The 15,497-nt window shown below is 44.2% G+C and overlaps 1 protein-coding gene across 1 annotated transcript; it reads left to right on the top strand.

Moving 5' to 3' along the window:
- On the top strand, positions 1-15,294 carry nup42 (nucleoporin 42). Its single transcript, XM_046360729.1, has 7 exons — positions 1-256; positions 7,483-7,747; positions 8,269-8,357; positions 10,205-10,281; positions 10,752-10,838; positions 11,055-11,181; positions 14,785-15,294. The coding sequence occupies exons 1-7, from the start codon at positions 112-114 to the stop codon at positions 15,279-15,281; spliced, it is 1,287 nt and encodes a 428-aa protein (XP_046216685.1). The 5' UTR covers positions 1-111; the 3' UTR covers positions 15,282-15,294.
- Positions 15,295-15,497: the final 203 nt, after the last annotated feature.

Below are 15,497 nucleotides of genomic sequence, written 5' to 3'. Positions count from 1 at the left end.
TTTCAAAATGGCGTAATCTGAACAAAAATAATGTGGTGATGAAAACTATAGTGGGAAACGAGAGGATTTTGTTTCATTCACCGCACCGACAACTTTAAATCCTGCAACACTATGCCGGTGTGTAACTTTTGGATGCAAGGCCGGTGTCGATATGGCGACAAGTGTTGGAATGAGCACCCAAAAGCAGGCGGTGGCGGCTACGGTGGAGAGTACAACAGCCGCCCCCCTCAACAGTCCAACAGAGGCGGTGGAGGAGGTAAGGAGTACCTAGTTGTAGTAGCTCCCAGTCTTCTCCTGCTATACTGTAGCTAGTCATGGAACGATTGAGAACGGGGATCTGATTTAGTTTTTAAAAAAAACACTACTGATTCCACACAACGTATCGACGCTTGTGTCACACGAACGCTTCAAACGCACCGACGTTGTCATTGCGCTAAAATAGTACGCACCATCATCTGGATGTGTGTTCAACATTCACCTCCTGCTACCATTTCTGTTAAGCCGTCTATGTAACAGGGTTATATTGGTGATTCCCCTTGCCACTTTATTGTTAAGCCAATGGGTTTTTGGTTTGAGTTTGTCTTGCCTTCACCTACTCAACATGGCATCTTATTGCAAGAAGAGCACTGTTACGTCTACGCATACGTTCGATAAATTCAACATAAACAAATTCAACATGTGCACCACAAAGGCCAAACGCAGCGTTTCATTGGGAATGAATGTAATTACATTGGACCGACATGAGAACGCTGTCGGTGTGTTCTAAGCGTAACAATACTACGCGATGATGACGTCACACTGTCACCTGAATACGGGATTATAACGATGACAACATGATGCGAGTTTGAATTTCGTGGTCGCACATTGAGATGTGTTTGAAAGTACGGTTAGCAAATGTGTAATTTAAGTTCGCAAGTTTGTATCATGATGTGTGAAAGATTTAACAACGGCTGGAAACTTGTAATTTGACATTTACAGGTAATCATGGTTACCCAGACTATTTGTATTGCCCCCCTCCCTCGTCTACTCTGCTGCTACTCTGTTATTATCTATGTATAGTCACGTTAATAACTCTACCTACATGTACATATTACCTCAATTACCTTGGACACTGGTGCCACCGCACATTGACTCTACCCAGTACCCCCTGTATATAGCCTCCACATTGACTCTCGACCCAGTACCCCCTGTATATAGCCTCCACATCGACTCTCTACCCAGTACCCCCTGTATATAGCCTCCACATTGACTCTGTACTGGTACCCCCTGTATATAGCCTCCACATTGACTCTGTACTGGTACCCCCTGTATATAGCCTCCACATTGACTCTGTACTGGTACCCCTGTATATAGCCTCCACATTGACTCTGTACCGGTACCCCTGTATATAGCCTCCACATTGACTCTGTACTGGTACCCCCTGTATATAGCCTCCACATTGACTCTGTACTGGTACCCCTGTATATAGCCTCCACATTGACTCTGTACTGGTACCTCCTGTATATAGCCTCCACATTGACTCTGTACCGGTACCCCTGTATATAGCCTCCACATTGACTCTGTACCGGTACCCCTGTATATAGCCTCCACATTGACTCTGTACCGGTACCCCCTGTATATAGCCTCCACATTGACTCTCTACCGGTACCCCCTGTATATAGCCTCCACATTGACTCTGTACCGGTACCCCCTGTATATAGCCTCCACATTGACTCTGTACCGGTACCCCCTGTATATATCCTCCACATTGACTCTGTACCGGTACCCCCTGTATATAGCCTCCACATTGACTCTCTACCGGTACCCCCTGTATATAGCCTCCACATTGACTCTGTACCAGTACCCCCTGTATATAGCCTCCACATTGACTCTGTACCGTAACACCCTGTATATAGCCTCCACATTGACTCTGTACCGTAATACCCTGTATATAGCCTCCACATTGACTCTGTACCGGTACCCCCTGTATATAGCCTCCACATTGACTCTGTACCGGTACCCCCTGTATATAGCCTCCACATTGACTCTGTACCAGTACCCCCTGTATATAGCCTCCACATTGACTCTGTACCAGTACCCCCTGTATATAGCCTCCACATTGACTCTGTACCAGTACCCCTGTATATAGCCTCCACATTGACTCTGTACCGGTACCCCCTGTATATAGCCTCCACATTGACTCTGTACCAGTACCCCTGTATATAGCCTCCACATTGACTCTGTACCAGTACCCCCTGTATATAGCCTCCACATTGACTCTGTACCGGTACCCCCTGTATATAGCCTCCACATTGACTCTGTACCGGTACCCCCTGTATATAGCCTCCACATTGACTCTGTACCGGTACCCCCTGTATATAGCCTCCACATTGACTCTGTACCGGTACCCCCTGTATATAGCCTCCACATTGACTCTGTACCGGTACCCCCTGTATATAGCCTCTATTTTTTTATCTCCACCTGCTCTTTAATTATTTGTTATTCTTAGCTCTTACCCTATCCCTGCTGAACAATCCAACCATTTTGTTAGTGTCATTGATGTAATGTGTCATTGTGTCATTTGACTGTAATACCTCTAGGGTCCTGTGGTGGTCTGGCAGTATGCTGCTTTCTAGTGTTCTGACTCCCTCTACACCTGATATTAAATAAGAAAAAGAGGAATAACAATACTGTCTAGTCAGTCAGTAACTAGGTTAACACTCATGTCAAATGATACCCAACCAATACGCCCAGTAGTCTTTATCTCTGGAGTCTGTTGCTATGTCTCTTCTCATGGAGGCTTCCCTGTTCAGAGGAAACATGGAGCATTTTGTGGAGGAGTTGTATTTACTATGCGCTTTTCCGGGACAATGTGGATCAACCGGTTGTTTCAGTGCAACAATTGTTTACTGGCATAGAGAAGAAGTGGCTACTCTGTCTTGCCTGACACACCGGCTCCTCCGGAACCTCCTCTCACCAGCCGTTATAATCATCAGCTTTATGGCAAGAAACATCTTGGTTCCCAAATCAAATCAAATTTTATTTGTCACATACACATGGTTAGCAGATGTTAATGCGAGTGTAGCGAAATGCTTGTGCTTCTAGTTCCGACAATGCAGTGATAACCAACAAGTAATCTAACTAACAATTCCAAAACTACTGTCTTATACACAGTGTAAGGGGATAAGGAACATGTACATAAGGATATATGAATGAGTGATGGTACAGAGCAGCATACAGTAGATGGTATCGAGTACAGTATATACATATGAGATGAGTGTGTAGACAAAGTAAACAAAGTGGCATAGTTAAAGTGGCTAGTGATACATGTGTTACATAAGGATGCAGTCGATGATGTAGAGTACAGTATATACATATGCATATGAGATGAATAATGTAGGGTAAGTAACATTATATAAGGTAGCATTGTTTAAAGTGGCTAGTGATATATTTACATCATTTCCCATCAATTCCCATTATTAAAATGGCTGGAGTTGGGTCAGTGTCAATGACAGTGTGTTGGCAGCAGCCAGTCAATGTTAGTGGTGGCTGTTTAACAGTCTGATGGCCTTGAGATAGAAGCTGTTTTTCAGTCTCTCGGTCCCAGCTTTGATGCACCTGTACTGACCTCGCCTTCTGGATGATAGCGGGGTGAACAGGCAGTGGTTCGGGTGGTTGATGTCCTTGATGATCTTTATGGCCTTCCTGTAACAACGGGTGGTGTAGGTGTCCTGGAGGGCAGGTAGTTTGCCCCCGGTGATGCGTTGTGCAGTCCTCACTACCCTCTGGAGAGCCTTACGGTTGAGGGCGGAGCAGTTGCCGTACCAGGCGGTGATACAGCCCGCCAGGATGCTCTCGATTGTGCATCTGTAGAAGTTTGTGAGTGCTTTTGGTGACAAGCCGAATTTCTTCAGCCTCCTGAGGTTGAATAGGCGCTGCTGCGCCTTCTTCACGACGCTGTCAGTGTGAGTGGACCAATTCAGTTTGTCTGTGATGTGTATGCCGAGGAACTTAAAACTAGCTACCCTCTCCACTACTGTTCCATCGATGTGGATAGGGGGGTGTTCCCTCTGCTGTTTCCTGAAGTCCACAATCATCTCCTTAGTTCACAATCATCTCCCGGGGCAGAAACCTATCCTAGGGCTCGGGTACAGCGCATTAGGCTGCTTCCTATCGTTTTACACCAGAAGAAGGGGACTGTCGTAATCCACGTGGGATCTATACTGACCAAAAATATAAACGCAACATGTAATGTGTTGGTCCCATTTTTCATGAGCTGAAATAAAATATCCCAGAAATGTACCATATGGACAAAAAAAAGCTTATTTCTCCAAAATTGTCCATACATTTGTTTTTGTGATAATTTCTCTTTTGCCAAGGTAATCCATCCACCTGACAAGTGTATCATATCAAAAAGATGATTAAATGGCATGATCATTACGTAGGTGCAACTTGTGCTGGGAACAATAAAAGTCTATTTTAAAATGTGCAGTTTTGTCACAACAGAACGCCACAGATGTCTCTGCAATTGGGATGCTGACCGCAGCAATGGTCGCCAGGTTTGTTACCAGATAATTGAATGTTCATTTCTCTACCATAAGCCGCCTCCGCATCGGTTTAAAGAATTTGGCATTATGTCCAACCAGCCTCACAACCGCAGTCCCACGTGTATGGCGTTATGTATGCGAGCGGTTTGATGAGGTCATCGTTGTGAACAGATTGCCCCATGGTGACGGTGGGGTTATGGTGTGGGCAAGTATAAACTACGGACAACGAACAAAATTGCATTTTATTCATGGCAATTTGAATCGCATTTTTACTTGTGAATCACTTTCTACAAATTTACTAAACTTTCTAAAAGCTTTACGAATCTCTTGGTAACGTGACAGAAAATGTGAAGATTCAAAATTTGCAGCAGAATCAATGCTCGTAAATGGATTTGTAATCATTGTGAAAATAAATAAAATAAATAAATAATGCTTTCAGTTCTTGTTGAATGGATTCAATAATTGTATAATGACGTGTGAAAGATTTAACGAGTGAAAATACACATTTGTGAATCACACTTGCACCCACATCTGTGTGCGACCACGTAATTCAAAATACAATCTCATGTAGTTCCGTGACCATTAAAATCCATGATCCCAGAACTGACAGGAGCCGACTACTGCTGGAAGCTTTTTTTATCAAGATATTTCACCTTTGCAGGTGGAAAGATCGCTCAATTTTTTTAATAAAGTTTTCTTTGCCAAGAAAATCACAATACGATATTATCACAATACTTACAGTACCAGTTTTTAATCTTTTTTAATTATTAGTTTCGATTGGCTGTTCAGTTTTTTAAAATTTAAAATCCTAAATCATGCAATGGAGCCACCGTCCTTTGTAAATGTTTAGTTAGTTTAAAAAAAAAATCTTGGTTGCTCGTTTCAAAGCAGCCACATCATCAATGACCTCCGAAAGATTTGGTTGATTATGTGCTTTGTTCAAACCGTGTGTTGAAAACAATGCGAGATCTGATTTCGCCGGAGTGCCGGTGCTTTCTTTCATGCAAAGTTGCTTTCACACACCAACTTCCAAATTTGAGATTTTTTAAATGTTTGCTATTTTATAAAAAAAAAAAAATAGAAATCACATTTACATAAGTATTGAGACCCTTTACTCAGTACTTTGTTAATTAAAAACCTCTTAACCTGTTACTCCTACCCCCTACTTTTTCAAACATTCTGTTAAAAATCGCGCAACATTTCAGCGCCCTGCTACTCATGGCAGGATTATAGTATATGCATATGATTAGTATGTGTGGATAGAAAACACTCAGACGTTTATAAAACTGGTTAAATCACGGCTGTGACTATAACAGAACGTGCGTTTCATCGAAAAGCGCAGGAAAACCTGATCACTGAAAATGGAAATAAATATCCTTGCGCTACTTCCAGGAATTGTTCAAAGTAAACCGAATTACATGAGACCGAGGTTTCAGTGCCTACAGCTTCCACACGTTGTCTAGAGTCTTGTCATTTGATTCGCAATTGATTCTTGGTCTAACCGAATCAAGGGAACCAATTCCCTCCGGTCTCCGACCGGATGTTTTGGTCGAACTCTCTTCAGACATGTTTTCGACACGGACAGCTAAAGAATTTACATCGCCTCCTGATGAATTTTATCGCTTATTAACGTGTACTAATACCTAAAGTTGCATTACAAAAGTATTTCGAAGTGTTTTGTGAAAGTTTATCGTCGACTTTTTGAATTTAAAAAAATGACGTTACGTTATGAAATGCTATTTTTTTCCGTTTATCACACAGTCTACATAGAACAATATCTAGGCTATATATGGACCAATTTAATCGGAAAAAAGACCCAATAGTGATTATGGGACATCTAGGAGTGCCAACAAAGAAGATGGTCAAAGGTAATGAATGTTTTATATTTTATTGTGCGGTTTGTGTAGCGCCGAATATGCTAATTATTTTGTTTAAGTCTCCTGCGGGTCTTTTGTGGTGTTACATGCTATCAGATAATAGCTTCTCATGCTTTCGCCGAAAAGCATTTTAAAAATCTGACTTGTTGCCTGGATTCACAACGAGTGTAGCTTTAATTCAATACCCTGCATGTGTATTTTAATGAATGTTTGAGTTTTAACTAATACTATTAGCATTTAGCGTAGCGCATTTGCATTTCCAGAGCTCTAGATGGGACTCCTGCGTGCCAGGTAGGAGCAAGAGGTTAAGGATCCTCCCCCTTTTTATTCAATTTTCACCTAAAAGGACATACCCAAATCTAACTGCCTGTAGCTCAGGACCTGGAAACACTTTGAAGTTTGCGGAAATGAGTGTAAGGAGAATATAACACATTCGATCTGGTAAAAGATAATACAAAGAAAAAAAAACTATTTTTTTTGTACCATCATCTTTGAAATGCAAGAGAAGGGCCATAATGTATTATTCTAGCCCAGATGCAATGTACATTTTGGCTACTCGATGGCAGCAATGGGTTTGCAGCGTTTTAGAGCGATCCAATGAACCATTAGATTTCTGTTCAAATTTTGTATCAAGACTCTCCAAATGCACCTAATTCGGGCGCGAGGTTTGGCTCTGGGCTGTGAACCTTCGGGTGCGAGGTTTGGCTCTGGGCTGTGAACCTTCGGGTGCGAGGTTTGGCTCTGGGCTGTGAACCTTCGGGCGCGAGGTTTGGCTCTGGGCTGTGAACCTTCGGGCGCGAGGTTTGGCTCTGGGCTGGTGAACCTTCGGGTGCGAGGTTTGGCTCTGGGCTGGTGAACCTTCGGGTGCGAGGTTTGGCTCTGGGCTGGTGAGAGTACTCTTGCATTAAACCTTCAGCAGAGGTTCTGGCAAGTAAAAACACAAACTTAAAAAAAAAACAGAAACAGATGGGCTTTTGAAGCTAATGGATTGAAAGTGGGTCATCATGTTATGCAGCCTAGAAACACATTTCTCCCGTCCAATATAAGGGTAGTCAAATCTATGAACGTCCTGTTTTTAGGGTTTGGGAACAGAGTGTGGGTGAACCCAGCTCAGAGGTCTGGAGGAGGAAACTACGTCCAGCCGTCATCCTTCTCTTCCCAGCAGGGTGGCAACAACTGGGGTCCAGGAGGAGGAGGAGGAGGAGGAAGGGACAGCCAAGCCCAGAGCTCTAACTTCAGTTTCGCAGCCTCCTCTCCAAACCAAAACAGATTTTCTGCCTTAAACACTCAAAGCAGCTTCGACAAAGGTGGGAGAGGAGAAGGGGAAGACAATGAAAAACACTTGTAAGTCCACTGATTGCTTGTGTGGAAACAATTATCTCAATGGGATTCAGAATTGACACACACACACACACACACACACACACACACACACACACACACACACACACACACACACACACACACACACACACACACACACACACACACAGTGGGGGAAAAAAGTATTTAGTCAGCAAGTTCTCCCACTTAAAAAGATGAGAGAGGCCTGTAATTTTCATCATAGGTACACTTCAACTATGACAGACAAAATGAGGGGAAAAAATCCAGAAAATTACATTGTATGATTTTTAATGAATTGATTTGCAAATTATGGTGGAAAATATAAATATATATATAAATAAATGAGTCCCTGAAAAAGTAGTCTTAGTACTTAAAATACGTATATTATATATATATTATTATTATTATATATATCCTATTTTCCACCATCATATAATATATATATATATAAAAATGAGTCCCTGACAAAGTAGTCTGTAAATGAAATGGCCTGTTATCAGAATGCCTTGTCTCCTCACCAGGGAGACCATCCAGAAAGATATGGAGATCTGGGAGACTTCAGGACAGTGGCTTTTCTCCTGTTACTCTGTCCTCAAAGCAACCATCTCAGGTAAGACAGACAGCTTAGTTACTCTGTCCTCAAAGCAACCATCTCAGGTAAGAGAAACAGCTTAGCTTTGGTCTGTCCCACTATAGGATGGTCTGGTTAGTTTGACTGAATAACTGAAGTTGGAGACTCATATCTCCCTCACTAACTTTAAGCATCAGCTATCTGAGCAACTTACCGATCGCTGCAGCTGTACACAGCCCATCTGTAAATATCCCATCCAACTACCTACCTCATCCCCATATTTTTATTTGATTTTTTTCTCTCTTTTGCACACCAGTATTTCTACTTGCACATCCTCATCTGCACATCTATCACCAGTGTTAATTTGATACATTTCCTACCTGGTTAAATAAAGGTGAAATAAAATAAATAAATAAAAACACAGTTGTTTACCATTAGCTCAGTTGGGATGGAAGGAACATCTTGGATAGATCTTGATGTAGTAGTAGTAGTAGCAGTAGCAGTAGTAGTAGTAGTAGTAGTAGTAGCAGTAGTAGTAGTAGTAGTAGCAGTATTAGCTGTAGTAGTAGCAGTAGCTGTAGTAGTAGTAGCAGTAGCAGTAGCAGTAGTAGTAGTAGTAGTAGTAGTAGTAGTAGCAGTAGTAGTAGTAGTATTAGCTGTAGTAGTAGTAGTATTAGTAGTAGTAGTAGCAGTAGTAGTAGTAGTAGTATTAGTAGTAGTAGTAGTAGCTGTAGTAGTAGTAGTAGCAGTAGCAGTAGTAGTAGTAGCAGCAGTAGTAGCAGTAGCTGTAGTAGTAGTAGCAGTAGTAGCAGTAGCTGTAGTAGTAGCAGTAGCTGTAGTAGTAGCAGTAGTAGCAGTAGTAGTAGCTGTAGTAGTAGTAGTAGCTGTAGTAGTAGTAGTAGCTGTAGTAGTAGTAGTAGTAGTATTAGCTGTAGTAGTAGTAGTATTAGTAGTAGCTGTAGTAGTAGTAGTAGCTGTAGTAGCTGTAGCTGTAGTAGTAGTAGTAGTATCATTATTATTAGTAGTAGTAGCTGTAGTAGTAGCTGTAGTAGTAGCTGTAGTAGTAGCTGTAGCTGTAGTAGTAGCTGTAGCTGTAGTAGTAGTAGCTGTAGTAGCTGTAGTAGTAGTAGTAGCTGTAGTAGTAGTAGTAGCTGTAGTAGTAGTAGTAGCTGTAGTAGTAGTAGTAGCTGTAGTAGCTGTAGTAGCTGTAGTAGCTGTAGTAGTAGTAGTAGCTGTAGTAGTAGTAGTAGCTGTAGTAGTAGGAGTAGTAGCTGTAGTAGTAGGAGTAGTAGCTGTAGTAGTAGTAGCTGTAGTAGTAGTAGTAGTAGTAGCAGTAGTAGTAGCTGTAGTAGTAGCTGTAGTAGTAGCTGTAGCAGTAGCTGTAGTAGTATCTGTAGTAGTAGTAGTAGTAGTAGTAGCTGTAGTAGCTGTAGTAGTAGTAGCAGAAGTAGTAGTAGTAGTAGTATTACTAGCTGTAGTAGCTGTAGTAGTAGTTGTAGTAGTATTACTCGCTGTAGTAGTAGTAGTTGTAGTAGTAGCTGTAGTAGTAGCTGTAGTAGTAGTAGTAGTAGCTGTAGTAGTATTACTAGCTGTAGTAGTAGTAGTAGTAGCTGTAGTAGTAGCTGTAGTAGTATTACTAGCTGTAGTAGCTGTAGTAGTAGCTGTAGTAGTATTACTAGCTGTAGTAGTAGCTGTAGTAGTAGTAGCTGTAGTAGTAGTATTACTCGCTGTAGTAGCTGTAGTAGTAGTAGTAGTAGCTGTAGTAGTAATAGTAGTAGCTGTAGTAGTAGCAGAAGTAGCAGGCTAAATTAGATTGGCTGTGATGTTAACTCCAGTATATTGAATGGATGTGGACGGCATTGAACCTGGTCTCCTCCTCTGTGCAGGGTTCACAGAGCTCTCTCCAGAGGAACTGAGACTGGAGTACTACAACACCAAGCCGTCTGGAGACCTGCAGGGATATGTGAGTTGAATGCATGTGTTCCTTTATCTGCATGAACTGGATAACGTGAAGGAATCTCTGCACTGGGGTTCAATGTCATGAACAATACTTTATTGATACATATGAGACAGACATTTGTCTTCTGCTTTTAATCAACCCCTCTGATATACACACATTATGTAGGAGAGGAGAGAGAGGGGAGAGAGAGGTCACACATGATGTAGGAGAGGGGAGAGAGAGGTCACAAATTATGTAGTAGAGGGGAGAGAGAGGTCACACATTATGTAGGAGAGGGGAGAGAGAGGTCACACATGATGTAGGAGAGGCTGAATCATCCGCAGTGCAGCGCCCAACGAGAAGTTTAGGGGCTTAAGTTCCTTGTTCCCAACAGTGATTCTAACTTAAGAACAGGGATTCCAGATAGCATCACATAACATATATATGTCTGTGGTTTCAATCAATACTGACAGCAGCCTTCCTTGTGTTTGTAGGCTAATGTCATCAATCAGCTGGTCAACCAATGGAGAAGCAGAGTCCAGGAGCTGAGGGCTATGAGCGGCAACACCAGGGTCGCTATGGTAACACACACACACACACACACACACACACACACACACACACACACACACACACACACACACACACACACACACACACACACACACACACACACACACACACACACACACTAACACACACACTAACACACACACACACACTTACTTTCTGTAGTAATATGACAAATAGAAAGCCTTGTATGTACCAGGTGAGTAATACTCTCTCGTCTCTCCCAGCTTGCAGAGCTGGACAACCCAGCACCACAGGCAGCGTCTGGAGGCTTTGGGTCGACACCAGTGGCCGGCTTTGGGTCGACACCAGTGACCGGCTTTGGGTCCTCAGCACCATCTGGCTTCGGAACAGGTAAGATCTGCTGTAGCCTGTGTTCTTCATAGGAAGACAATACAAATGGAATACGGGCGTGGAGGCCTTCTCTAACTCCTATGTTGACTGGATAAGACCCTCTGTAACTCCTATGTTGACTGGCTAAGACCCCCTATAATTCCTATGTTGACTGGATAAGACCCTCTGTAACTCCTATGTTGACTGGCTAAGACCCTCTCTAACTCCTATGTTGACTGGCTAAGACCCTCTAACTCATATGTTGACTGGCTAAGACCCTCTCTAACTCCTATGTTGACTGGCTAAGACCCCCTCTAACTCCTATGTTGACTGGCTAAGACCCCCTCTAACTCCTATGTTGACTGGCTAAGACCCCCTGTAACTCCTATGTTGACTGGCTAAGACCCTCTAACTCCTATGTTGACTGGCTAAGACTCCCTAACTCCTATGTTGACTGGCTAAGACCCCTCTAACTCCTATGTTGACTGGCTAAGACCCTCTAACTCCTATGTTGACTGGCTAAGACCCCCTTTAACTCCTATGTTGACTGGCTAAGACCCCCTTTAACTCCTATGTTGACTGAGTAAGACCCCTGTAACTCCTATGTTGACTGGCTAAGACCCCCTCTAACTCCTATGTTGACTGGCTAAGACCCCCTAACTCCTATGTTGACTGGCTAAGACCCCCTCTAACTCCTATGTTGACTGGCTAAGACCCTCTGTAACTCCTATGTTGACTGGCTAAGACCCCCTATAACTCCTATGTTGACTGGCTAAGACCCCCTGTAACTCCTATGTTGACTGGCTAAGACCCCCTGTAACTCCTATGTTGACTGGCTAAGACCCTCTAACTCCTATGTTGACTGGCTAAGACCCTCTGTAACTCCTATGTTGACTGGCTAAGACCCTCTAACTCCTATGTTGACTGGCTAAGACCCCCTATAACTCCTATGTTGACTGGCTAAGACCCCCTATAACTCCTATGTTGACTGGCTAAGACCCCCTATAACTCCTATGTTGACTGGCTAAGACCCCCTATAACTCCTATGTTGACTGGCTAAGACCCTCTAACTCCTATGTTGACTGGCTAAGACCCCCTATAACTCCTATGTTGACTGGCTAAGACCCCCTGTAAACTCCAATGTTGACTGGATAAGACCCTCCAACTCCTATGTTGACTGGCTAAGACCCTCTAACTCCTATGTTGACTGGATAAGACCCCCTCTAACTCCTATGTTGACTGGCTAAGACCCCCTGTAACTCCTATGTTGACTGGCTAAGACCCCTGTAACTCCTATGTTGACTGGCTAAGACCCTCTAACTCCTATGTTGACTGGCTAAGACCCTCTGTAACTCCTATGTTGACTGGCTAAGACCCTCTAACTCCTATGTTGACTGGCTAAGACCCCCTATAACTCCTATGTTGACTGGCTAAGACCCCCTATAACTCCTATGTTGACTGGCTAAGACCCTCTGTAACTCCTATGTTGACTGGCTAAGACCCTCTAACTCCTATGTTGACTGGCTAAGACCCCCTATAACTCCTATGTTGACTGGCTAAGACCCCCTATAACTCCTATGTTGACTGGCTAAGACCCCTGTAACTCCTATGTTGACTGGCTAAGACCCCTGTAACTCCTATGTTGACTGGCTAAGACCCCCTGTAACTCCTATGTTGACTGGATAAGACCCCCTCTGACTCCTATGTTGACTGGCTAAGACCCTATAACTCCTATGTTGACTGGCTAAGAACCCCTATAACTCCTATGTTGACTGGCTAAGACCCCCTCTAACTCCTATGTTGACTGGCTAAGACCCCCTTTAACTCCTATGTTGACTGGCTAAGACCCTCTAACTCCTATGTTGACTGGCTAAGACCCCTGTAACTCCTAGGTTGACTGGATAAGACCATTTAACTCCTATATTAACTGGCTAAGACCCCCTGTAACTCCTATGTTAGTGGGACATGCAGTTGTCCTTTTAAATATTTACTTGCGTTCCTAATCCTCTTCATTCCTATATTGAACATAATGTTTCCATGAGAGAGTGCCAATGTTTGTGCCTGAGGGATAGGAGTATAGTGGGCTCGTAGGATGATATAAATTCAGCAAAAAAGAAACGCCTGTCTTTCAAAGACGATTCGTAAAAAGCCAAATAGCTTCACAGATCTTCATTGTAAAAGGGTTTAAACACTGTTTCCCATGCTTGTTCAATGAACCATAAAGAAATAATGTACATGCACCTGTGGAATGGTCGTTAAGACACTAACAGCTCAGACGGTAGGCAATTAAAGTCACAGTTATGAAAACATAGGACACTAAAGAGGCCTTTCTACTGACTCTGAAAAACACCAAAAGAAAGATGCTCAGGGTACCTGCTCATCTGCGTGAAGGTGCCTTAGGCATGCTGCAAGGAGGCATGAGAACTGCAGATGTGGCCAGGGCAATAAATTGCAATTTCCGAACTGTGAGGCGCCTAAGACAGCGCTACAGGGAGACAGGATGGACAGATGATAGTCCTCGCAGTGGCAGACCACTTGTAACAACACCTGCGCAGGATCAGTACATCCGAACATCACACCTGCGGGACAGGTACAGGATGGCAACAACAACTGCCCGAGCTACACCAGAAACACACAATCCCTTCATCAGTGTTCTGACTGTCCGCAATAGGCTGAGAGAGGCTGGACTGTGGGCTTATAGGCCTGTTGTAAGGTAGGTCCTCACCAGACATCACCGGCAACAACGTTGCCTATGGGCACAAACCCACCATCGCTGGACCAGACAGGACTGGTAAAAAGTGCTCTTCACTGACGAGTCGTAGCTTTGTCTCACCAGGGGTGATGGTCAGATTCACATTTATCGTTGAAGGAATGAGCGTTACACCGAGGCCTGTACTCTGGAGTGGGATCGATTTGGAGGTGGAGGGTCCGTCATGGTCTGGGGCAGTGTGTCACAGCGTCAATGGACTGAGCTTGTTGTCATTACAGGCAATCTCAACGCTGTGCGTTACAGGGAAGACATCCTCCTCCCTCATGTGGTACCCTTCCTGCAGGCTCCTCCTGACATGACCCTCCAGCATGACAATGCCACCAGCCATACTGCTCATTCTGTATGTGATTTCCTGCAAGACAGGAATGTCAGTGTTCTGCCATGTCCAGCGAAGAACCCGGATCTCAATCCCATTGAGCAGGTCTGGAACCTGTTGGATCAGAGGGTGAGGGCTAGGGCCATTCCTCCCCAGAAATGTCTGGGAACTTGCAGGTGCCTTGGTGGAAGAGTGTGGTGACATCTCACAGTAATAACTGGCAAACCTGGTGTAGTCCATGAGGAGGAGATGCACTGCAGTACTTAATGCAGCTGGTGGCCACACTAGATACTGACTGTTACTCTTGATTTTGACCCCCCCTTTGTTCAGGGACACATGATTCCATTTCTGTTAGTCACATGTCTGTGGAACTTGTTCAGTTTATGTCTCAGTTGTTGAATCTTATGTTCATAAAAATATTTACACATGTTAAATTTGCTGAAAATGAACGCAGTTGACAGTGAGGGTACGTTTATTTTTTTGCTGAGTTTATATATCTGCTACTTCTCTCAAACTGGACTCTCCCTCCTCTCCTCAGGTTTCGGAGTGCCGGCTCAGGTCCCAGTCCAGGACACCTCGGGTGCCAGTAATTTCAGCTTTGCTGGACCAGGTGCAGCTTCTGCTGCTCTCGGCAGTGCTGCGTCAGCCGTCGCACCAGCTCCCACTGGGATTGGCTCGATGGCCACCACTCTTCCCTCTGCAGCCGGTTTCTCCTTTGCCACCCCTGCTGCCAACAAGGAGCCAACTACAGCCGGTTTCGGAGCTCCTGCCTCTGCGTCCGGGTTTAGCTTCACCTCGACGGTCGCTGGTGGAGGAGGAGCATTTGGAGGGAGTGGTTTCGGGAGTGCAGCGCCAGTGGCTGCAAGTGGTTTTGGACAGGCGAGTGGAGGGTTTGGGGTTATGGCCCCAGCAGACAGTCTCTTCACCCCCCAGAGCCAGCTGAGTGAAGAGGAACTGAAGGAGTTTGGAGGGAAGAGGTTCACCCTGGGACAGATACCACTCAAACCCCCCCCTGTTAATATGCTGGTGGTCTGATCCTACCACTCAACCCCCCTGTTAATATGCAGGTGGTCTGATCCTACCACTCAACCCCCCGTTAATATGCTGGTGGTCTGATCCCACCACTCAAACCCCCCCCGTTAATATGCTGGTGGTCTGATCCCACCACTCAACCCCCCTCTGTTAATAAGCAGGTGGTCTGATCCCACCACTCAAACCCCCCTGTTAATAAGCAGGTGGTCTGATCCCACC

Source organism: Oncorhynchus gorbuscha, linkage group LG09, assembly GCF_021184085.1.
Source record: "Oncorhynchus gorbuscha isolate QuinsamMale2020 ecotype Even-year linkage group LG09, OgorEven_v1.0, whole genome shotgun sequence".
Taxonomy (NCBI): domain Eukaryota; kingdom Metazoa; phylum Chordata; class Actinopteri; order Salmoniformes; family Salmonidae; genus Oncorhynchus; species Oncorhynchus gorbuscha.
This window is presented reverse-complemented; position numbering and strand designations above follow the sequence as displayed.